General features: G+C 41.3%; 1 protein-coding gene across 2 annotated transcripts in view; it reads right to left on the reverse strand.

Moving 5' to 3' along the window:
• Positions 1-25,828, reverse strand: part of LOC133448268 (filamin-B-like) — a 75,236-nt gene that overhangs the window by 46,762 nt on the left and 2,646 nt on the right. For both annotated transcript variants that reach the window (XM_061726640.1, XM_061726639.1), the window contains exons 2-8: positions 4,460-4,569; positions 4,244-4,379; positions 3,228-3,325; positions 2,567-2,714; positions 519-637; positions 349-423; positions 10-172 (exon numbers count right to left, since the gene is read on the reverse strand). In XM_061726640.1, the coding sequence (XP_061582624.1) occupies positions 10-172; positions 349-423; positions 519-637; positions 2,567-2,714; positions 3,228-3,325; positions 4,244-4,379; positions 4,460-4,569 (849 nt within the window). The remainder of the gene's footprint in view (positions 1-9; positions 173-348; positions 424-518; positions 638-2,566; positions 2,715-3,227; positions 3,326-4,243; positions 4,380-4,459; positions 4,570-25,828) is intronic.

The following is a 25,828-nucleotide window of genomic DNA, read 5'->3' on the forward strand; positions in this document are numbered from 1 at the left end:
CCGACTGACCGGCGGTGTAGATGTCGAAGTAAGTGGGCTTGTTGGCGATGTTGCCCACGGGCTCCACGCCCGGACCCTTCACCGTCACTTTGGAGGCGTCGCCCAGAGCTTTGTCCACATCCACCTCAAACGGACTTTTGGGGATCTGCTGACCTGCAAACAAAACTGTCACCTAAAAGAAAAAAAAAAAAAATAAGTTTAACTACAAATTTGCCTTAAAAATAAAAAAAAACGTTGAATTTTTTTTAAATTATTTTTAATTAAATTTTTGCATTATTATTATTATTTATTTATTTTTTTCACAACAACATTTCAAGCATCGCGGCTTTGAGGAAGCGGCTACGTCACCTTGTGATTTCCCATGACTTGAGGGATGTAGGTGACGCTGTACGTCTTCTTGGCCTCATTCAGCTCCGCCTTCAGCTAATCAACGCATACCGAGATTAAAAAAAGTTAAAAGTTGAATACTTTAAAACAAAAATCATCATCAGGCCTTTTTTAGAGGCTCCGGTCCGCACCTCCTCTCTGGTGCCGTCTGGGTGGTCCAGGTAGACGGTGACCTGCCCCTGACCGGCGCTGAAAGTGTCCACAGTGAACACGGCGGGACGCAGCACCCGGTTCCCCGTGGGCTCGATCCCTGCACACACAGAATCAGTAAACCTCGTGCAAACACGATTCTGAGGTGCAGACAGACGTGAGCTGGATTTATGGCGACACCGGAGGATGAGAAAAGCTCCAACAAAAAGGTTGGATATATAATTTCAGGGCTTTGATCGCAGCTCCAACAGTATTTATTACTTTTAATCACTTTGAAAGTTATAGTGGGAATGTCCACATCGTTGTGAAAAAATCAAATAAAACAAGCCTGCAGCTACATGCAGCATCCGTGTCGAGGTGACGCATCGTTTCACTGCTTTCTTTGTGATTCTAAACAGAAATGGTCCATTATTTTTTCATTATTATTCATTATAATATACTATCATTAGCTACCAAACCTTCAAACTTGCTGTAAAAGTGTTCAGTTGCTTCAAATATTCCTTAACAAGTCTGGCGTTTTTCACATGCGACACTAAAACCTCAGGTTCAAAGTTTCAAAATAAAAGCCTGTGATGTCAGAGCTGTAAAACGAGACGTTTAGGTCGTGTTTGTCTGCAGGAGCTGAGACGAGCTGGACCAGAGGGTTCTGTTAGTGTCTGTGTGGTTTCTGCAGCTCGACCCAGCTGCAGAAACCACAACCTCACCGGCTCATTGTTCAGCTCATTTCCTCACATTGTTCCCGTCAGCCCACGATTCTGATTCAGCTTTTAAAAATAGTTACATCGTAAGTAAGTAAAGTTTAATTCTATAGCACCTTTCACAGACAACGGAATGTCACAAGGTGCTTCACAAAGAACATCAATAACATGAATAAAACATAAAATAGAAATATGATAAAAACGCGACGGCCTGGAAGGGGCTTAGCGTCTTAAAGCAGGTACGAGGGACAATCAGCAGGCTCTGGTCACATGATCTCAGCCTCCCAGATGGAGTTTAAGGGCGTAGTAGGTTCTGTATCATGCAGAGCTCTGAATGTCAGGACCAGGATTTTAAAGCTAAACGATTTTTAGGAGGGGGAACCGGTGAAAATGTGAGTCCTATTTGAGCAGGTCAGCAGCCCTGCTGCAAAGGTCTGGACTTGCTGAAGACAAGACGGTTCCTTCTTCTTTATGCAAGAAAACAAATCGTTGCAGTCGTCCAAACAAGATGACAAGAGATATGGAGATGTTTCTACCATTTAAGGTTTCTACCTTAAATGGTAGAAGCAGTTCCTCGTCAGCTGCTTGGAGGTTTGTACTGATGACATGTCTTTGTCAAAGACACCAAGATTTCTGCGACTCAGGCCACGTTTACACATATTTACAAAAACGGATATTTCCCCCTCTACGTTTTGAAAAATACAATAATTTACACAATCCTGCATAAATATGCTGTGAAGGTGCTATGAGTAACCAAACCTACAGGCGGCCGTGTAACGAGAATCCTGGAAATCATGATCACAGTGGCCAAACAAATTGTAAACACAGGTCACACACATGATGCTGGTGACGTTTCTGTCGCATAATGTGACGTTCTGAAGCCTAAATGTCCATTTCCCTCTGTTTACAAGCAAACGTGAAGATGGAGTTTTTGCAAATCTCCACTTTGGCCGGAGTTTTCAGAAATGAAAACTGGTGACTTTGAGCTTCGTTTTTGTGTAAACCAACGGCCAAAACGCATGAAAACACCACAGTTTTTGCTACGTGTGAACAGGGCCTTAGATGAGACACTCAAATCCCCTAAAAACTGTCTGATAGCTGGAATGACATCAGGGACGATCACCATCATGATACCAGTTGTGTCACTGTGAGGATCAGACGACGGTCCTGAGGCTCTGGACCATTCAGGACTTTAAAGTTGATTGTTAATGTGTGGGTCATGGAGGTTTCTCCGAGAATGTGTGTGTGTGTGTGTGTGTGTGTGTGTGTGTGTGTGTGTGTGTGTGTGTGTGTGTGTGTGTGTGTGTGTGTGTGTGCGCGCGAGAGCTCACCGGGTCCATATGCACGGGCTTTCTTGGGGTTGAGTTTGGGTTTGAGCGGCGCTCCGGGCTTCAGTTTGGCTTTGGGGAACTGGGACAGGTAGGTCATCACGGACTGCTCGTCCACGCTGGGGTCGATGATCTCCTCCGGGGCGATCACCTGCACACAGACACAAACACACACAGAGACACAGACACACACACACACACACACACACACACTTTCATTACACAGATTCTGGTTTTCCAGCCGTCTGAACAGCCCCAGCCGACCCAGACGGATCAGATCGCTCTGATAAGTTTATTTATTATTGCATGTATCATTATTCACTTAGTAATCCATTACAGTGCCGATGCTTGTGGTTTCAGGCACGAGCATCAATGTGCTCCTTTTACTATTTCTGGCTCCAATCGTCCCGCCAGCTGCAGAGACGAGGTTTTATTCTGCTGATCTCAGTTCTGACATCAACCATAAATAAAATCCTGCATCGGGCCGGCAGATTTTACAATAATCACAAACTCGTGTCAGATGACTTGTGGTGCGGTTGTAAACGAGGTCCTTGTCCCTTTAAACCCGATTTAAAAACCATAAATAACTAAAAAATTTCCTTTTTTTCTCCATATTCATGCTTCCTTTTTACAGAAAAACCCACGTTTGGAGACGGATACCGACCTGCGGGATCCCCAGCCAGTCGTCAGCCAGCTGCATGGCTTCAGTAGCATTCTCAACCGGTTTTACTGGATCCCAGGTCTCCCAGTCCGGACACAGACCTGCAGCAGAGGAGAACAGTGAAGCTGCAGCGTAAAGATGCTTTCTTCAACGAAAATTATGACTAAATATTGTATTCTAAGAACCTTTATCACCCAAGGAAAACGAGATGCAACGAACATGCTGGTCATGTGACGATAACGATACATAATGCAATATCGTAGAAGAATAAAAACGACTAAACGACTAAAATGTAGATTACAAAATAAAAACTCCTGAACGAGATGACATGTTCTAACAAAGATCATTAATGTCCATGTTTTCGGTAGTTTCCTCCGGTTTAATGTCCATGTTTTCAGTAGTTTCTCTGGTTTAGTTCTGGGTGACGTTAGTCCTCAATCCCAGTCGCTGCAGCGGGGAATCAGATCCAGAAGATGCAGCTGCAGAGTTAGAGGCTGATGCCGTTAACGCAGAGCTCTAGGTTCACGTACATTAAAAACAAAGTTACATAGAGAAACGCAGGGATCTGCTCTGGGGCTGGAGAAGAAGAAGAAGAAGAACCATCTTTGGATACACTTTCCTATCGAGAAGTGGAAAAGAAAACCCAATGTGTCGTCGAAAAAGAAAAAGATGGGGAGAAATGTGGAAAAATAAATATGTTGTAAACTCAAATTAGAGTCTTCTGTATCTGGAATGAATGTATGCTTGAGTCTATAAAGTAACAATAATATAATAATAAGATAACCTTGTTTGAATTGTAAAAAGGGGTTTGGCTAAATACAATCTTTGACTAAAACGAGACTAAAATGCTCAGACTTTTAGTCGACGGAAACTTCACACGACTAAAAGGAGAATGAACGTGACTAAAACTATTAAAAACTAAACTGATGGCTTGACCCAAAGACTAGACTAAAATTGAAACAGGCTGCCAGAAACAAGCGCAGCCGGGCTCCGTTAATGAACGCGCTGAGACGTCGTACCCGGGGCACAGCTGTCCACCAGCGCTCCCAGAACCCTCCCGTTCCTCCAGTCCTGGCTGAAGTTGGTGATGGGCAGGTCGGGGACTTTGTGCTGAATCCAGCCCAGCAGGCGCTGCTTGGGCGTCTTCGTCTCTGACTGAACATAAAAAAAGCAACACAAATCAGCTTTGTTTGGCCCTGTGGATGAGCTTCTGGATCAACGTCGCCGGCCGTTACCGCTTCATCCTCGCCCTCCCACATCGGCATGGAAATGGAGTAGTGCAGGATCAGGGTCCAGACCAGACCCAGGATCAGCTTCAGGTTCCCATCCACGATGGCTTTGGAGTCTGCGGGAGGGAAACGGACAGAACCTCGGGTCAGGGGATGGTTTTCATCCAAATTTTAAAAAAAACTAAACAATTTAAACAAAACCCGACACGTTGGTGACGTCACTTTCTCCTGCATCGCTCCTTTCAGCAATCATTGATCAGCCTTTCATGCAGTTCCACCTCTCAGCTTAATTTTATTTTCCCTGAATTGCTCTGAGCTGGAAAACAGGAGGCTGGTTTGCATTTTGCTCTAAAAATCGAGTGATTAAAGCCTTAAAAACAGAGCTAAAGCACCTGTCATCGCCACAAACAACCAGCTCAACACTTCAACGTGACTTAACAGGATGAAGAACCAGACGATTACAGCATGAGATAATGTGACCGTCGGATCCACTGGCGTCTGCGACGGATCAGACCGCAGGGTTCAACGCCAGACGTGGATTTAAAAAACTAAAATACTTAAAATGTAAATAAAAAAAATCTGCTGGCAGCCACGTAGAGACATAAATATTATACTTCAGCTCAGCAGAGGAGAACTGCTGGATAATGTTTTCATTAATCAGACTTTACAGTACCAGCTGGTACCGGGCCCTCCCACACACACACACACACACACACGCACACACACACACGCACACACACACGCACACACACACACACACACACTTTGGCTAATCTACGTTTGCAGCACATTGAGGTCAGATTGAAGTAGACAAATCATTTTCATCTCGTTTCTTTTCAACATTTAACCGTTTAAAAAGAAACAAAAAACAGTTTTGTAAATATTCATGAACACTAATAATTTCCAATTTTTCATTTCAACCAGAAATATCGTAGCGTCGTATCCGATGAGGCTGAAAGTGGTTAAGATGTTTCAAACTGGAACCAACTCCTCCGATCACGTCTGAAAGTTACATAACAAGACTCAATTACGTTGTGCACGCACAAGGACGCAAGCGTCTTTTTATAGCCGGCTGGTAAATGAGGACAATAGCCGCTTGTGTTGGCACCGAATATTTCGATCCGAAGTGACACCGTGCCGTCGTTTTGTGGCGGCCGGAACGACTTCAAGTTCCAGCTTTTAACGCCAGTTACGAACAGCAGTTGTGATGTCACAGGCCCAAAACACCCTTATTCTTCTTTATGTGACCACATTACTCACAATATTAGACTTTAAAGCATTAAAATCTTTTTTGTGATCAAATTTTTATTTCTTTTTCCTGAAAAAACACGGTGCATGTATATGATATTTAAAAAAAAAAAAAAAACACCTATACATAACAAATGAATAGATAAATGTAATAACAAAAAGCAAATACAAAACAAAAAAAGTAATGCCCATATTATTAGGTATAACAATGCAAAAATTAACATAAATTAAGGGCAAAAATAAATAAGTAAAAAATTATTTTTTTTTTAAATATTTTTTTTTTTAAAAGCATTAAAAACTTGTTTTGTAGTTACCCAGCATGCCTCGGTGTAAACGTGTAAATATCACCTTCTTTAATCTACTCCTTTTTCAAGCATGACACATTTGCCATTATATTTATTAATTCTTGTTTACTTTGTTTTTTATGTTCTTGATGTATTGTTCTGTTTTATTTATTTTTTGTTTGTAATTATGTTTGAAATAAAAGTATCAAGTCAAATCTGAAAGTATCAGTTGATCAATGCTACCTTTGTTTAAAAAAAAATAAATCATTTCCATAAAGCTGTGAGTCACCTGACACATTTGCCATTATATTTATTAATTCTCCTCTACTTTGTTTAGGAAGGTACATTTATTATTCAGTGATTATTATTGTTCTTTTTTATGATATTAATTTATTGTTGCTGCTGTTTTATTTATTTATTTTGTGCTTATGTCCGAAATAAAATATATCAAATCAAATCTGATAAAAGTATCAGATCTCGATCTCGTCTTAGTTGATCAATGCTACTTTTTTTTGTTTTGTAAAATAAACATGACCGTCATTCCATAAAGTCGTGAGTCACCGGCAGCGGCGCGTCACCGCCGCCTCATCCTCAGATAAACAGTCACTGAATACACTTCACGTCTGATGCAGCGTTTGTCTCCCGACGCTCAGTGAATCATCTCTGATGTTAATTTAAACACGTCTGAGCTGCGTGTGTGTGGGAGGCGAGTTACACAGTGACAGAAGTTTGAAACCACTGATCAGCATTTCACAATAGTGTTGCTTCCCGCTGAAGGCGAGGCGCACCTTCAAGGTTCCTCCGCTGACATCAGCGCGGCGCTGTGAGCCAACTTGGGCCGCCGCCCGTGATGAGCTCAGCGGATGTGATTGTGGGAGATCCTCCGACCCCAACATGCTCCTCACAGGTCTAACCGGGCCGCCCCCCTTTAGTCCCTTCTTCCTATAACCTTTCCTCTTCCATTTGTCCTCTCGTCTCTCCTTCAGCCGTGTGTTCTTTATAGGGCTGGGGATCGATTCAAATGTCAAGAATCGATTCGATTCCGATTCTTAAGATTCAGAATCGATTATCAAGATTTGATTTGATTCCGATATTGATTTGGGTTAGTGTTATTAAAACAGTTTTTTGAGCTGTTGCATGAATTATATGACTGTAGTTATGCAAAATATTACTACTAGTATTATATTGAGATTCAACAGCAAGTATTGGCAGCTAATGATGCTGTAAGGACCAATCAGCTCCCAGAATGCTGATAGAACTGCTTTCAGAAACATCATGTGGGTCAGAATTACCAAACAGATCCAGGGAGGAAACAGAGACGGATGAAATCAGTTTTATTTGTTCCATTTTCGGTCTATTTTGTTTTTTAATTTTTGAGCATTTGGTTTTTTAGCATTTTTTGCAAATGTTACCCCAAGACAGTATATAAAGTAATGAAATATAGACAATTTATGCAATTATAACCTAACACTTTAATGTTTTCATACCTTTAAACATATTTAAAAAGGCAAAAACATGGCACTAGTTATTCTCGTGTCCAACAAAACATTCCTTTTTTGGGGATAAACAAAAAAATAACCAAAAGTTGTAATGTAATGATGAAAAAAAAAATATATATATATATATATATATAAATAAGAGAAAATCTTCGATCTTTAGAATTGGGAAATCGATTTTTTCAACACAGGCCTAGTTCTTTACGCCTCATTTCACATTCGACGTGCACAGCATCCTGCTCCGACACTCCGTCACATCTGGGGACAGTCGGCACGTGTTGGTACCAACAAAAACCAGGACTGAGCCCAGCTCTGGGGGTATTAAACGTTTGCTGTACGGCTCCAAAACCTGACATTTTCTCTCAGTTCCACCTTTCAGGGTTCGAAACAATTCAGATTCTGATAAAACTGCAGACTCGGCAAAAAAAGGAGCCTAAAAGGTGTAGACGGTTGTTAATTTTGATGATTGGACCCATTAACATGCATGTGAGGGGAACGAGGCAGTCGCCATGGCAGCCAAATGTTCACGAGGGCCGAGAGTTTAATCTTGTGCACGTGAGCTTCGTACGTCCAGATTTGTTTGCAGCAGCTTGTGTGTTTGCAGAAGCTGTTACGAATGCTGCACTGGGTTGCTCCTCCGAGAGCCTCCGTCTTTCACTTTTACGCTGACTTTAATGCGTTACAATCATTAATAGCTCACAAGAGGTTCACCTTGACCCCCCCCCCCCCCCCCCACCCTCAGATCCAGTCAGACACGCCCTCATTTGATTCAGCCCAGATAAAACGGCATTGGAGCCGCCGTTCCTGCCAATACCTGCCGATTTGTTTCTGCGTTGCCGTGGAGACACAACAACCACCATGGGAACGAGGTCACAAACAGAAATGCTTTCTGGGGAGTTTCCAAATTCATATCGAGAGGCTGGATGTGTAAAAGGAGAAAGCAGAAGGAAAAATATGGGTGTGTGCAAAGGTGAAATGAGTTGGAACAAAATGCTTCTCTTATCAGCGCGGCACACCCTCCCGTCATTAGCTCAGGAAGTTGCGTAATGCAACAGACGCCAAAAATACTGCACCTGCCCAGCAATACCGAGCTGAACAAATAAGCTGACATCCAGCGGGTTCAGATTCATGACAAAGATCGACAGCTCACGACTAAAAAACCCCTCAAAGATACAGATGTAAACCTCCATCTACCAGTCGTGTGTTTAAACCACAAACACGGCCTCCAGGAGTTACTGCGTTTATGTCAACGGGACGGCCAAACAGTCTTCTGAATAAGTACTTCCATTTTAATACATTTAATACATCAGTTTAGGGGAGGAAAAAATCTGAACAGAGAAGCATGGGGACAAAAATCCAACAACGAAACAGGCCCCCAAATGGAACCCTGAGGGACTCCTGTAGCTCAGACCGGCTTCACCGTTATAGTCTCACAACCTCAGATTGTTAATAGTTAATATCAGCATTTGTTTAATAGTTTGATATGAATTAGGGATGGTTTAAGAGCCATTTGGGGAAGGAATTACGGGGGGTTTGAATGCAAAAGATGAGATCTTTAACAGATTTTCTACTGAAAGAGTTAAATTCAGTAATTACGATCGAACAAATCAGGAATCAAACGGATCCAAAGATCAGGGGGTGGAGCCAATTTACTCCAATGCTTACAAAATCAAAAGGGCCCCCAAATGGAACCCTGAGGGACTCCTGTAGCTCAGATCATCTTTACCATTGTAGTCTCACAGCTTCAGATTGTTAGTATCAGCATTTGTTGTGGGTTAAGTTATTTTAAGAGTCATTGGGAGGGGGGGGGGGGTTAAGACAAAATGCAAAAGATGTGGATTTCCATCAAAAACCACTTTGCACCAGTTAACGTCAGTCACCTTTTAACATGGTCACCATGCAGCTTTTCTACTGAAAAACAAGTTCAAAATCAGAAATAATGATCAGACAAATCAATAACCAAATAGATCCTTTGATCAGGGATTTATAAGTCAACTGATCTGCCTTCTTACAAATCAGCCCATTCCAAGATCAGTCTCACGACTCCCGTTTCATGTACGACAGCTGTTCTTCTGCACGTGCTCAGCTTCCTACCCGGCAATTTACTGCAGAGTCGTACAAAACAAGTGATGCCCGCGGCGAACCATCACACTGATGTCATCTAAACAACCGCCACCTGAAGTCCTGCAGTTCAGAGCTTCAGTCCTCAGACGACCCGATCAGCCCGCCGGATCAATAAGCTTCCTAAACCGACCGGCAGCCGTAAGAAAGAGGTTTTGGAGACACGTCTAACATTCGTTCTTACATCTGACCAGTCATGTCCAGCACTTTCTGAAATTTAACACATTTGTCACAAACGTGCAGACAAAACGTCAACTTGTGGAAAAGTGCTCAAACCTGGATCCAAATAAAAAAAAGATAAAGGGTTAGATTTGGCGCTCATACTGTTTATCTGCCAAAAAAATGTTTGACAAGTTTGATTCAACTACGACACGTCAATGTCGAAATCGGGGGGGGGTTTATAGTTTTATTTGGAGCCCCCTTTGCTGCAGCAAAACTGCAGCTATTCTTCCTGGGGTCCGACACATAATATATAAAATACAAGACAAAAATTTAAAGCAAACCTAAAGGAGGTAGTAAAGAAAAAGAAAAGAAACAGAAGAGAAAAAAAGTCTTAAAAAAAAAAAAAAAAAAAAAAAAAAAAAAAAAAAAGGTAGTTCTACTACAAAACATATTCTAGATTTCTGTCAAATAAGACCAGTGCTCCTTTTGGGGTCTGTGTTCTTTGGTTTATTGTTTAGTTATTTGCTCGGTAAGTTGTATATTTCATGTCTGAATATTATTCATCATCTTTCTGCACTTAGTCATCGTCATTTCTGTATCACAAATGTAGCTGATAAGTTTCTCTCCAGTTGCGCTGCAGGACATGTGAGAGACCAAGAGGAGGCTGGGAGTTGTAGTTTCTTCTCTTTGGCGGTACCTGATGGAGGAAGGGACGAGCCTCCAGGACCAGCCAGGTCTAAACCTTCTCCACCTACAGTATAAACGTGTTAGCCATGCCGTGGTCGTCTGAGGTCTAGTCGGTGCAGACCCACAAGCCCATGAGCAGACTCCGTCCTGAAGAAGCTCAGTTCCTTTAACAACTTCCCAGTCACGGGAACAATAAAGTGCATCTTTATCTTTTTATTTTGCACAATAAACACTGTTGAATTTGGATCAGATCAGTTCCTCCTAACTTTTGAACACACAGTCAGATTCTTTCCCCATAAATGTGTTTTTATCATCACCTTTGTTGTGTTTTTTAAACACCGTCATGGTTAACGCGATTCGTGCATCCTGTTAGGATTGAAAGGAAATAGTCGCCCCCCGTGAATAACTTCAGGCAGTTTCCAGTTACACGATCATGAATCAATATATTAAAAAAAGATGCATATTCTTCAACTTTGGAGTTTTAAACATAAAAAAAACAAAAAAAAAAAAAACAACCACACACGTTGTAAAGTCTGTTATTTATGTTACGTGGCGTGTTTGTGCGTACACCCTCACATCGGGCATAATTACGGGCTCCATGCGTCTCGAGTGGCATCGTTTCTGTGGATAATGTAATGTTGTGGTAGAAAACAACCCCCCCATGAGAAGCATCACAGGACAGACTGACTGAAACCAGAAAAGTCACTTGTACAGAGCAGCAGGAGGTACCTGCAGCGGTAAACAGGATGAGAGGCTGCACACGCTCCACGCTTCAGCTTTTGTGCACGCAGATTCCTCAGCGGTGAGGTCACGGCGCCCTTCCCACCAACCCCCCGAAAATCACCCGACGCCAAGGACAAATTGACAGTGGCAGAGGAACAAAAGCCCTCCCAACACACACACACACACACTTTATTCATTACATCCACCACAGTTAACATCCGTTCACACACAAGTCTTTAGAAACTTGTGAGATCAGTTACAAACAGTCTGTGAAACAGAACTAAAGGTATCCGAGCATCAGAAGAAGTCGACCACATCGGTGAGGTAATCTCTCCTCAGACTAGTGGATCAGCGTGATTACAGGGATCGCTGTTTACAGAGCACTTAGATCGACTGCACGTCAACTGTTGGGCTTTTGTTCGTCCTTAAACCATAACCTGAAGGAAAAAAACCCAAAACAGTAAGACTAAGGAGGGAAACAAAAGAAACAAATGGACGACGATGAAAGACAAGCGACTGAAGAGGGAGGGGCACATGACTGAATGAAATAAATGAATTAAAACTTTTTTTTTTTTTTTTTTTTAATTTATGCTTTGACACTGCTAGCTCAAACAGAGGCGCTGCTTGCCAACTGGCATACTAGAGAAATGCTTAGAGGCCACGAGGGCTGACGAACTTTGGTTGGTAACAATTTACGATTAGCAAACCCTTGAATGTCAGTAAAAAAAAAAAAAAAAAAAAAAAAAAAAAAAAAAAAAATCTTTGAGAAAACTCGTTCAGCAATCAAATCAAAGCTGTTTCCAGTTAAATTTAACCGCAAAGTTAAAAATGCTGAGTTATGGAGTTCATTGGCAAGAAATTAAAAAAATTTAAACATTTTAAGTGCCACCAAGGGGGTGGATGGAAATAATTGTACAGCAGTGTATATTATATATTTTAATTTGAACAAATATAAATGTGGATCATTTAAAAAGTTTCTTTAACATTTTCTGTTAGTGTCAGATATTTACTAAAAAAAAGTTTAAATAATTTTTTTTTTTTTTTTTTTTTTTAAAGCAGAGAAATAAGGTGGAGGGGCCCCTTATGAATTTTTGCCCAGGGCCCCCAAGAGACTAAAACCGCCATTGAGTATTATGGACAAGTTTTTGATTGATGGGAGACGTGTGTTTTTTGAAAAATGTGTTTATAGTTATCTTGAAAGAACACTGTTACACAATAAAACAGGTACACTTGAAATAATTACACTGTAAATGTTTTATTTAAAAAAGGAGGTTGCAGGAGAACAAAAACTTTTTTATCTGGACAAAAGTTAAACGTAAGCTGAATTATAATTAAATTACCGTGAAATTATTTAGCTAATTAAATCAGCTGTTGGGGTAAACAACAGTAATGGGATTAAAAATAAACAGACACTTGTTTCTTCATGCTGCTTTAATCAGATCTTGAGTTGAGGTTTCCCGTCTTTAAACAAGAATGATTTAACGCCGCTGCAGGATGCAGAGGTCAGAGGTCACCGGGTCGCTGAGGAACGGACACATGGACTCAAATTCCTTCAAAAGGTTCAGTAAGCACAGAAAAGCAACCCGTCACACAAACCAGTGACAACATCTGACAGACGTCCGACTTTACTTCTTATTCTCACTTTTTTTTTTTGAAAGTCATGAAGCCAAACGTTTGAGAGTCTTCAGAATAACTTTCAAACTTCACATATTTCTGCCACAAGAGCAGATTTATAACAGAATATCACGACGGCACTCCCAAACTGATGTCACCCACTCATGACATCACTGCATGAGCTTCAACAAAGAAGTCACATGACCTGTGAATCAATATCTCAGAGGAGGTCCAGATTATAGACAGAGGTTCTTTTAACGGCCTTTTAAACGTCTTTAATTTCAGTTTAAGAGTTTGTCATTCTGTCTCCGAGCCTCTGTAATCTGGTTTGGGTTCAAACACAAGCAGCTGCAGACATGAAGTGAGAGGAACATCAAAGTCTGGAGGGAAACTCGTTCCCAAAGTCCTTTCAGAAGCTGCTGAGGTGAACAAACCAAGAACAACACGGAGAACCCACCAGGGAGGCTGGCGAGGGCTTGGAGTCGAACCTCCCACCTGGAAGTTCAGACGAGGCTGACGGAGGCCGGAGTACCGGAGCCGGGCGACTGGTGCCGCTCCGAGCCCAGAAAACGTCAGCGGATAAAAAAGGATCAGACTGCTAAAGAAGGGCAGATAAACGGCTGCAGAAAGAGCTTAAACCTCAGATTTCATCACACGAGTGATAAATCCACTGCAGGGACGACGAGTCGGAGGCACGTTTGGAAAAGAAAGAGCTCGGTTACCCCTCGATGCTGCCCTGTCATTAACACACAAACATCTGGCATGACGTCGAGCTGCACAAACACAACCGGCAGTGTTCAGCCCCACATGACCTCACCCGCTATGATGTCATCAGGAGCAGGGCTGCCATGTGGCGAGGAAGAAGAAGAGGAGGAGAAATAAACGGTACAAATCAGACGTGTTATTAGTCTTATCAAAAAGTGTCTTCATGAGAAAAATCAAGGGACATTGGTGGGAAAGTTGAAGCGCAAGACGAACTGGGTCGGGCATCTTTACCAGCACCTGATGTCTGAAACCTATGAAAAGGGCCACTGGACAGCTTCTCCTGCAGCAATGCTCTGATTTTTTTTTCGATGTTCTGCTTATTTTAATATAAAAAAAAAAAAAATTTTAAGTCTGATTTTAATTTTCTTTTTCTAATGATTAAAAAAAATATTTTAATCTGATTTTAATTTTTAAAAATCTGATTTTAATTTGAAAAGATTTTAATAAAAAAGACAAAAAAACAACCCGATTTTTAATTTTTTTTAAATAAAAAAGATCTGATTTTAATTTTCTTTTTCTAATGATTTAAAAAAAATATTTTAATCTATAAAAAAAAATGAATCTGATTTTAATTAAATAAAAACCTGATTTTAATTAAATAAAAACCTGATTTTAATTTAAATAAATTCAGATTTTAATTAAAAAAGATTTTAATTTAAAAAAGATTTTAATTTAAAAAGATTTTAATAAGACAAAAAAACAACCTGATTTTTAATTAAAAAATATTTAAAAAAATCTGATTTTAATTTTCTTTTTCTAATCTGATTTAAAAAATTTTAATCTAAAAAACTTTAAATCTGATTTTAATTTTAAAAGATTTTAATAAAAAAGACAAAAAAAAAACAACCTGATTTTTAATAAAAAAAATAAATAAATAAAAAATAAAATATATATATAAAAAAAAAATATATATATCGAATTTTAAGATGAAGGAAAGATGTTTGTAGACCAGCCAGTCTGCAGGAGGCTCAATCTCAGCATTATTTTACTGCATCAAGGTCTGAACCAGTCCGGTAACGACAGTCCTTCGTTATCAGGGTGGACGGACGAGGTTCCACATTAAGAGACTGGATGATCAACTCCTTTAGTGGACTATAGAACACCACTGAGGTCCGGGGAATCGATCACTGAGGTCAGTGTTTAACCGGCTTCACCATCACGACTCTGAACGAGGGTTAGATATCGGTTATTATAACTCCGAACAGGAGGAGACGATGAAACCACCTTAAAAAAAAGAGCGTCAATCACGCTTTGGGAACCAATAAGGTTTACTTCGTACATCAAGACAAGTTATTTTATGTTTCTGAATCGACTGCTTCAGCTACTTGCATCAGGACCAGTAACGGCCCACCTCCTCCATCCTTCCCCCCTCCATCCATCCATCCATCCATCCATCCGTGTGATGATCATCATCCCAATTAGCTACTTTGAACAGTGTGTGAGGTGGTGAAATTCCTCACTGACACAAACAGAGTTCACAATAGAAGCAGCATCATCACCATCCTCCTCCAGGCCGACCGGTGATGACAAGCCAGACAAATACCGATGATGCAAGTGTCGCTTCCTGCTTTTTGTTCCCTGTCATGACAGACTAAGATTTGCATAAAAGACTGAAGACAGTCTGGTCTTGTTTACTCCATAAAGCTTCACCTCTGACAGGTCTGACGACTTTTAGTCAGACGTGGCCACGTGTTTATGTCCCAGAGATCGTAGATTACCCGGAGGGGGAAGAGCTCGTTCAAATCTCCTCTCGACTTCTTTCCTACAACTCGTCAGGATTTGGGGTTTTATTCGGGGCATTATTTGGGCTTGGAAAGCTCAGTCAGCTGCTCCTGCATGAAATCTCTTAAGCAGCCCAGAATCCAGAGCAGCAGAGGGGAAGCTCGGGCCACACGGCTCAAATATTTAAACGTTTACCTGTTTTAGCAAGAAAGTGGAGCATATTTTACCAAAAAAAACAAAAGTTATGAGCGAGGGTCTTCGTGTTGTAATAAAGAGATAAAATCTTCTGTGAATTTGACACACTATGTAAACAATCACTTTATATAAAAAAAACAAAAGAAAACTATTTTTTAAGTATACATATATATACAAAAATATTTTAAAGTATATATAAAATATTAAAAAAATAAAACACAATAATTTTAAATACAGGACTGTCTCAGAAAATTAGAATATTGTGATAAAGTCCTTTATTTTCTGTAATGCAAAAATGTAATACATTCTGGATTCATTACAAATCAACTGAAATATTGCAAGGCTTTTATTATTTTAATATTTCTGATCATGGCTTACAGTTTAAGAAAACTCAAATATCCTACCTCAAAAAATTAGAATATTCTGGGAATCTTAATCTTAAACTGTAAACCATAATCAGCAATATTAAAATAATAAAAGGCTTGCAATATTTCAGTTGATTTGTAATGAATCCAAGAATGTATGACATTTTTGCATTACAGAAAATAAAGGACTTTATCACAATATTCTAATTTGAGGATACAGGAATACAGGAAAATACAGGAATTCTGAGAGTCCTGTATATATATAAAAAATATTTAAAAAAAAGTGTGTGTATGTATGTATATATGTATATATATAAAAAATAATTAAATTCAAAAAAATAAAGAAAACTAAGTTGAGCACCACTGATGCTACAACGGCTTTTACAAGCGAGGACCTCTGTGTGAACCTTGACTGGTCCGAACAGAAACTAGCTGGAAAGATTGATGAACTTTGAGGAAAAAGAAAAGAAAGTTACCAAACTGCTGATAAAGAGCCGTTTGTTTCTCAGAGGAAGTTTACAGTCGATGACATTTACTCTGAAAACACTGCTGCACCCAACCTGGACCCAACAAAGCTGCTTTCTCTGCTGGGGGGTGGGGGGGCACATCCCGTCTTCTCTCATGTTACCTGTCCTGCAGAAACACACAGGCCCGTTTCTGCTGCCGAGGGAGCCGAGCTCACAAAGACGGGTTTAAAAACCCACAAATCTTTTGTTTGTGTGACAACTGAAAAACAAAAAAACGCCCTCAAGTTCAACAGCAAACAGTCAGCTCACGGCCTGAAGCTGACCAGCTGCAGGAGGCTTTTGTGCAGCTTTCTGCTTCAGTCGGACCGGAACGAGGCCTTTAACGCTGCAGTCGTGTTGCAGATTATGGTGATATTTACAAGCGACAGGACGGACTTACATTTCTGAATCTACCAAAGGACAAAAAATAAAAACGGTTTCTCCACGTACATTAAAACTCTTCACTTCAGTGGTTTTATGCCGTTAAAAGTCTCAGTTACAGCCTTTGTTCCCTCCCAAAAACACGTTCTGAGGAAGTCTTTCACGCCTCTTTAAATCCTCCAGAACCGGAAGTAACGACGTAAACGACCAACATGAATCCAACACGGCAGAGAGGAGGGACGAGGATCAGTTTAGTGGTGAGAAGATCCAAGAAGACGAAGAAGAGGACGAAAGCTCGAGCCATTAACGTGGTACAGATCCTCTTTTCCTTCTCTCCTGGAGGACGGTACGTTTCTCCAAGAGGAAGAGAGCTGGGGAGGTTTTTAGGAGCGCCAGAGCAACGCCAACAGCCAGCGAGGCCTTCAACAGGTCCAACTTTCAAAGAAATTATTTAGTTTCAGACTTTTGAGACACATCCGGGGCTCCAAGATGACGTTTCATAGTCATAAAAGCCATAGAGTATGGAGTTCTTTTGCTCTAACGGCATTAAAATCATCCATTTACGATTATCCTTCAACTTTCTGGCACTACACTTTTCCTCATGGCACCTGAACGCCTCATAAAAAAGGGACTGGGTGTGAAATCATGTGACACTTCCTCCTCGCGGCCACTCACCCCCCCCGTCTCCCCCACGGCCTTGTTTACCGACGTTGTCACGGCAACAGGTGGAATGTGCCTCACTGCTCGCCGACCTTGGGAAGCTCCTGCGAGCGCGTTATCAATCACCCGCGTGTGTGTGAGTGTGTGTGCGCGTGTCCCATCGAGACACACACACACACACACAGTCACTGTATCAGTTTCAGCGGAAACTGGTTTGTTTTGCAAGCGTGTCGGAGTCATGACACACAAAAAACAAAAAAAGGACAAACATGACAAAAATGTCAAGCCAAGGTTGTTCCCAGGCGTCTCGAGGAGACGCGGCCGGCGGCGCCGGATTCTCAGAGACGAGAGAAACCAGGACTCGACGCCATTCTGCCACATTCTTTTATTTGTGTTTGCTGAGCAAATAATCCATAAAAAGCTCAGCTACTGTTTAATAAACGCTCCTACTCCCAGATAAATAACAAATGAATGGGCCACAACGAGCACGACTTTGGTTCTGACTAGGGCTGCAGCTATCCAATATTTTGGTGATCAAATATTCTATAATAATAATATTAATAATAATACAAAACCTAATGTGCAATAACAATAACAAAAATGATTGTATGCTGATGAAGGTTCTTGTTCTTTTTGTGTCTAGAGATATATATATATTTATTTTATTTGTTTACATTTTAAATGACATTTTATTGGATTATTTTTCAGTTATTTTATTTTTTTATATATGATGCGCTGACTGGAGAGCACTTTTAATTTCTTTGTACATATGTTATAATGACAAGAACTATCTATCCATCTATGAAATATTCCATCCATTAATCAGATAAAACTTACTTTCACTTTATTAAAGCCCAATTATAAATATACAATAGAAAACAAGACAGAGCACTTGATTAAAAACAACCAATTTGTTTCTTTTATGAGAATAATTGATATTTATTTACATATTATGCAAACTAGTAAACAGTTTGCTAAATTTTCCAATAAAAATAAGTACAATTTTAAACTTTTAAATTTCCTGAAACATAAAAAAAAAAAAGTATAAAAAAAAGTATTAAAAAAAAGTATTAAAAAAACGTATTTTTTCCAAGTATCAAAAATAAAAAAAAAACATTCTTAAACACTGCTTTTAAATTCCTCGATCATTTTCTGTAATGGAGGTACTCGAGGAATCGTTGCAGCCCTGGTTCTTCCGACCCAGACAAAGTTTCCTGCTTTCAAAGACACAAGTTATATAAAAAGGAGTTTTTGAAATAAAGCAGATGCGGAGTGTCGCAGGCTGGGAATGTTTCATCAAGACATCCGGAGAGAGAGAGAGAGAGATAGAGCGCTCATATCCGTGTGGAGCATCTCTGGGAAGTGTCAGCCCTGCAGTGCATGCTGGGTGTGAAAATGACTCGAGTCATTTTCATTGTCAATTGTCATCATCATCCTGGTTTAATTCTCAAATATCTTCCTCCAATCGCTGGAGTTACGAGTTGATAAAGTAAAACCGAACATTTCTGGAACAGTTTGTTTCATCTAGACGACCCCTGACCCAGCTGAGGAGAAGAACCCGAGCATCACACTACCGCCCCCGTGCCCCTGCATCAGCACCAAACCTCCCTCCTCCAGCTCCTTCCATCACAATAATCAGATGTTTGAATCAGACGAAGAACGACTCCATTTCCTCGAGTTTCACACGTGGCTCCTCGTACCGGTCAGGGCGGTCGAGGCCACGTGAAAGATCGAGATAAAAAGTCCCCGTAGTGACACGTAAACAAACACTGACATGAAAACAGAAACTGAACTTTTACACGTTACGAGCTGGCAGGCTGCAGCCGGGAGTCGCTGGCTGTTCAGACGAGCAGCGCTGGCTGCGGAGCGATGTTGGCACACAGCGCCATGGCAACAGGCGGCCGAGCGCGTCAAGAGAGAGGGAGTGTGTGGTTTCTGACCGGGCGGCCAGACGGGCGGTTAATGTGTCACAGGAACGGAGGACGAGTCCTTCAGAGACCAAGACCTTCATAACTCAACTTTTCCCTCCGTTGGTATTATTAGACACGAGTCTGCTGCACTTTCTGGAGAAAAAGACAAAAATAAGAGAAACTGTGGTTCTATTCTAACTTCTTGGGTTTATTTTTCCTTCAGCGGATCACTAGTTACCACCTTTTCACCAGAAATATCCCTGGGCCGACCAGCAGCTCCAGCATCGCTCGTATCCACCAACCCGACCTGGCGTGCAGCCCGTTGGTTGCTCTCGCTCAAGTCAGGTTTTATGGGAGGAAATAAAAGAACAGCCCACACAACCGTTGCACGTTGGAAGGACCTTGACTTTACAACCCGCCCTGGCCTTGATGCATTAAAAAAGTACTTTCACTACGATCAACTGTTTCATTACTATCATTTAGTCAATGGACCCTTTGTCAAGCCCCGCCCCCGTTGCCAGGTCGGACAAAACTCATCTCTCCCGTCCACTTCCATTGTAAAAACAGGGTTTTACATCACTTTATTTCCAATTAATGGACCAAAGGAAATCAACAGAAACTAGATAATAAAAAAAGGAACACGGCAGGTACCGTGTTGTGAGTTTAAAAAAAAAAAAAAAAAAAAAAAAAAAGTTTTTGGCAAAAACGTTTAGCTGATAGCACGGGTTGAACTGCGAGTCCGGCCGTCCACAGCTTTATCCAAAGTAGGGCTGGGCGATATATCGAGATTTTAATAAATATATATATATATTTTCAAACAAGATATGGTACGAGACAATATAGTTTATATCGATTAAAAAAAAAAAAAAAAAATCTTTTTTTTTTTTTAATGATTTTGATATAGCTTATTTTGTGACAAATAGACTTGAATGTTTTATTTCAGATTTGCACAACTGTCAACTTCAGTGGAAAAGTCTGCCTGTTACTGTCTACATTGTATTAATTGCACAGTGTATTTTAATTTAATTGTTATGCAGGAAAGGGATATTTGTTTTATTTTATTCAAGAAGCATTTTTATTCTATATATGCAGGCAGTTTATTTTTATTTCATTTGTTTTATACATTTTGATATTGTGCAGACCTCTGTTAATAAACGAACCTGTGTGACATTTGGCACGAGGCTTTGTATTAAAACTGACTGTTTTTTTTAAGGGTTTGCCTCAGAAAAAAATGAAGCTAACAGAGATGCTATGCTATAACGCTTTGGGGGAAACCCCAAATATGGCACAGAAAAAATATCGTTTTATATCGAGTATCGCCATCCAGCTAGAAAATATCGAGATATGACTTTTGGTCCATATCGCCCAGCCCTAATCCAAAGCAGACATTTTTCGTGATTTACCGTTGGTTTTGGGATGAAATGTATTCCTGTGATTCTCTCTGGATAGCAGGTGTCACTTTTTAACCATTTTAAGATAAACGCTTTCACGGTCGTGGCTTGCTGCCGAGCAGACTTTGTTTTGAAAGTACAGATCAGATTTCTGCCAGTTTGGGGATAAAAATACACTGCACCCTCATGACACTGCAAGGGCCCTTTTAACTAATAAAAAGTTGTTGTTTTTTTTAAATAATCTAGCGATTTAAATTTCGATACGAGTAAAAATGACTTTTTCCATTGAAGTAAACGGGAGAGAGGGCTGTTTTGTCCAAACGTTTATTCTGACCCAGATGTAGCAACGGAGGATGATTTTTCTGACTGGTCATTCAGGGTTAATTCAGAGGAGCCAGAACAACTGCAGTTCCCCGAAACGGCCACTTGAGGCAGACGTTCAAGGTCCAGACTCGCTGAACGACCCACAGAGACACAACCGGGCCCGAATAGTTCTGAGCTGGATGTTCAACAGCAACTAACAGTAAGATGATGAATGTTTTGCTTCGTCGTTGCAACACGTCGTGTCTCGGCCTGAAACGCTGAGGAGCGATGACGCAACACACCTGTGTGCACAAGTGGACGCCCGCACCCTGTTTACACAGAAACACACCTGCGGCGCAGGCCAATGTCCAAGCCGACACACACACACACACACACACACACACACACACACACACACACACACACACACACACACACACACACACACACACGTAACCTCACTGATTCTGTTCAAACAGGAAGTGGTTCTTTCAAGGATCAGTTCACTTTGAGATAAAGATTTTTTTACCGTTGAATTACAATGACATTTGCTTTTTGAGCCGAAATATGTTTCTAATGTCTTTATTGTACCCGACTGTTAAACATTTAGTGCTTCAGGAAAAGTGAAGCCACAGATCAATCACTTCTAGGGAAACTAAGAAACTGTTTCTAGGTGCAGCTTAGATCGACTGATAAGGACTTTTGTGACAACTAGCTTAAGAAATAAATTTAAAAAAGTCACGTTTACACCAGCGTGAGATCAAAACACACGTTTCTTTTAAATTTATCTAAATCAGCTTTAATGAAACTTGAAGTGATGATATGAAGTCATGGCTCATTAGTGCAGTAATATTGACCAGAATGCATCTGACCCCCCCTGGGGTGAAGGACGGAGCTCCAGCTCGCACTTATTTCTGCTCCGTCAGCAGCGAAACCCCTCGCCTTTGTGACCTTTGACCTGAACCAAGCACTTCTCCTGCCTCCGTTTCCACATTTGTGTGAAACCCGTTTCAGCGTGACTCAACAGTTCACCTGCAACACCTGCCGACGGCGCGCGTGATGTCATCAACTCTGCTGTTGCCAGGCAACACAAAACACACAACACTCCCGCTTACTCATAGCGATCTCTGCAGAGTCCAAACACCACCACCCCCCCGCAACACTAAACAGCTCCACGGCTTATTCTCCCGCTCATCTGGTCCCACTTTAGTCTCCTGCAACACGACTCCCCCCCCCCCCCACGGGGATCAGCGAGCTCCTATTCTACTCAACATTACAGGAAGAGTTACTGGTGTCTGAAAGAGGCTCCGGTTCAGTTCTAAGTGCTAAAAACTGGAGGTTTTACTTCAGTAAAGACTCAGAAGTAAGATTACCTCATTAATAACAGAGCTGTTTAGCACTCGGGTCGAGAGCCGGAAGAGAAATGTCTTAATGCACCGAATGGATCAAGCAAATGCTAGAAAAATAGTTATAATAATTTGTATCTTTTAACTGCAGCATGTTTCTGGTGTGCCAGAATATTTTATTATCTTTTTCAATTATGAAGAAAAGTTACTGGATTTAATTGATTCTAAAGAATTATTTTGACAATGAAAATAATATTTTCTGCACAACAAAAACACTAGAGTTTTGAACATAACATTCAAAAATATTAAACATTCTCTCTCCTATGATGTCCTGCAGATCAACTCCATGAAATAATCATATTACAGCTTCAACGTGCTATATATATATATATATATATATATATATATATATATATATATATATATACACACACACACACACACACAAATCATAAAATATGAAGTTCTTTTGCTCTAACAGCATTAAAAGCGTCCGTTTACAATTATCCTTCAACTTTCTGGCACTACATTTTCCTCTTGGCACCTGAACGCCTCATAAAAAGGGACTCTGGGTGTGAAGTGAAATCATATGACACACACACACACATATTGTCATGCAGCTATATTTCAGATTTCAACATGATTTCAAACAAACGCATGCATCATTTTCTCCAAACGCCCATCCACAGCCTCGATGAGATGACACCCAACTCCAGTATTCAGACGTCCCAGCAGGCAGTGAACGCAGCACAAGCGGGGAGAGTGCTTCAACGTGATTAGTGAACTTCTGAAAATGATTCTGTTGCTGCCACAGTTTCTGTTGGGGACAAAAGCCAGGGGCTCCTGGAGGGGCCCCTCACCACACCAACACACACACACACACACACCCCAACACACACGGGGGCCGGGGTGTTACATCACTCTGACAACAGCAAACATCTCCTTCCCACGCTCTCTGCTGCTCGGCCAGTCAGCTGCTCCGGTCACGGAGGTGAGGCATCTGACGGACCGTCGTGAGCTTCGTTAGCCGACCGAGAACTTTCCAGAGTTTCAGACGGGAGTTTAAACACACGGAGCCGTGCAGGCGGAGCGGCTCTGCTCCGACACGCGGCGGTTGGAAGCTGTTGTGTTTTGTTGCAAAACACTTTTGCTGGAGGCTTCGAACAAGACAGGACTCCGACAGAGATACACCCTCCACCCAACACCTTTAACCCTCCAACCTCCACCCTCCAGCCCTGCACCCTTAACCCTCGAGCATGCAGCCTCCACCTTTAACCCTGCAGCCTCCACCTTTAACCCTGCAGCAGTCACACAGTACGTTTACATGCAGCAAAGAAATCGGATTTCTGATCGTATCAGATAAAGACATCCAGAAGACCCAATCACTTGTCTGAGTTTACATGCTGTTCAGAGAATGGGATAAATGTCCAGAGCATGGCTGACTCCGTGACGCTATGTGGCGCTGTAACCATGGTAACCATTTCAACAAAGTGCCACTTCCGGTTGATGGTTGTTTTGTTTGGCGCCAATGTTCCGTATATTTTTCCACTTTATTTTGATCTGCTCCGGTGTCCTGATGAAGCTTCTGCCATCTCTTTCGCGATCTTCATGTTGGTGTTTAAACAACTATTTAACACGCGCCGTCTCCTTTCACTTCCGGGTGAACGCCCCAGAGGAAAGTCTCGAGCATGCGCAGACTGCAATATCCGATGTCTCCGAGTCCGTATACATGGTGTTAAAATTCCGACTGAACGGGTTATCTAGGTGTTGCTATCCGATTATTAAATGTCTGATATAGGTCCGAAATAGATCGGATTGAGGTGTTTACATGCAGTTTAAAAGTCCGAACAATGTCTTATATGATCAGAAACCCGATTGAACTGCTGCATGTAAACGTACTGACAGACTACGTTTACATGCAGCCAAAATTCGGGTTATTGCTAATATTCCGGTTACTAAAACATTCGGAATATTCCGTTTACATGCGTGAGCAAACAGGGTTATCCCTGTTTACATGGTAATTAATCATTTGGGATATCTGGATTAAACCAGCGACATGTGGAGAACGTGATGACGCAATTACCGTCATTTCCGCTTCTTCTTCCTGTATCCAAATTCAAAACAAATGCTGCTTTGCGCAACTTTTCGCTCACCTTCTTAAATCTGGCTATACCGGTACTTTCTACCGTCTACAAATGCAGAAATGTTCATATCCTTCATTACATTTATGAAGTGATTAGTCTCCTCCTCACTCCAAAAGTGTGGCGTGGTCTTGTGTTTCTCCGTGTTTATAAGAACTTCCTGGACTCAAAAGACCAGGATTCCTTGCGAAAAGAACATGCGCAGAAAACAAATTCATGTTCCTTTTGATCGGGATATTCCATTTGGCGTTTACATGACCGAATATTCGAGTTTTTAAAAACCCGAATATGAGCAAATTTGGGTTATTCAAAGGGGTTATTGGTGTTTGCAAAACCGGGTTATTGACTGCAAGTAAACGCAGTCATTTACAACCCAGGAACATCCACACGCTGGTCAGGCTTTGGCTGAGCTGAACGCTGGCGGGTTGTTTTAGTCGGGTTCCACCCGGTCCGGACCAACTCAACCCGACACCGGGACATCTGGAGGAGGTTCCCGCCCAGACACACTCACTCTGCAGATCAATCCCGGGATCCGGGCGAGTCGATGAGCAGCTTCACAGAACATCTGGTGCTTGTCAGCGCTGCCTTTTATTGCATTACAGCGCAAGAAACTATGTCACCACGGCTAATGGGGATGCTCGCCCCCCCCGGGGGGGCGGCTCACGTGGTGTTACCGCCACACCCGCAGCTCGGCGTGCTGCAACACACGCAGGACGTCGTAAAACCAGGGAACACCTTTGTTCCAAGTACAACTGCAGCCGTGAACCAGTCACAGTTTAAAAACACGCTTTTCCCTCAGAAATAAGCCCCGTAAATAAGTAAATATACTGCTATAAATGTTGGGTCTCATATCCCGAATACTTTGAAATTCGTGCTCTAAATGTCAACAATTAATTTGGCAATTTAGATCCCAAATTACACAAAGAACGTTGTTTATTTGTTAAAAATAAACTACGACTGAAGGTCTGAGTTTCCACACCGAAGCGTTTTCTGTCAGGAGTCGAGTCCATCTGCAAAGAAAGAGTTTATTTGGACGATAAAATCAAGTATGTATGCAAGATAGGCCGTATCTCTACAACGATCCCTTACAAGAGGGCAAAGATCAATCGCTGGCGAGACGTCTTAATCTGCTTTTTGAATTAAAGATCATTTACTTTATGCCCACCCTAATGCATATTTGATAAATATTAACGGGTTTTATCAGTGCAGATGGTGAGTTTCTTCTGCAGGAGTCACTTCAGTCAAACCTGGAGATCAAGAACGGAGCTTTTATTGAACCGAGACAGCAAATAATTAACTCTCAAGTAGGGATAGGCGTTATGGACTAAAAAATGTATCACGATAATTTCTGGCAT

Source organism: Cololabis saira, chromosome 8 (genome assembly GCF_033807715.1).
Source record: "Cololabis saira isolate AMF1-May2022 chromosome 8, fColSai1.1, whole genome shotgun sequence".
Classification (NCBI taxonomy): domain Eukaryota; kingdom Metazoa; phylum Chordata; class Actinopteri; order Beloniformes; family Belonidae; genus Cololabis; species Cololabis saira.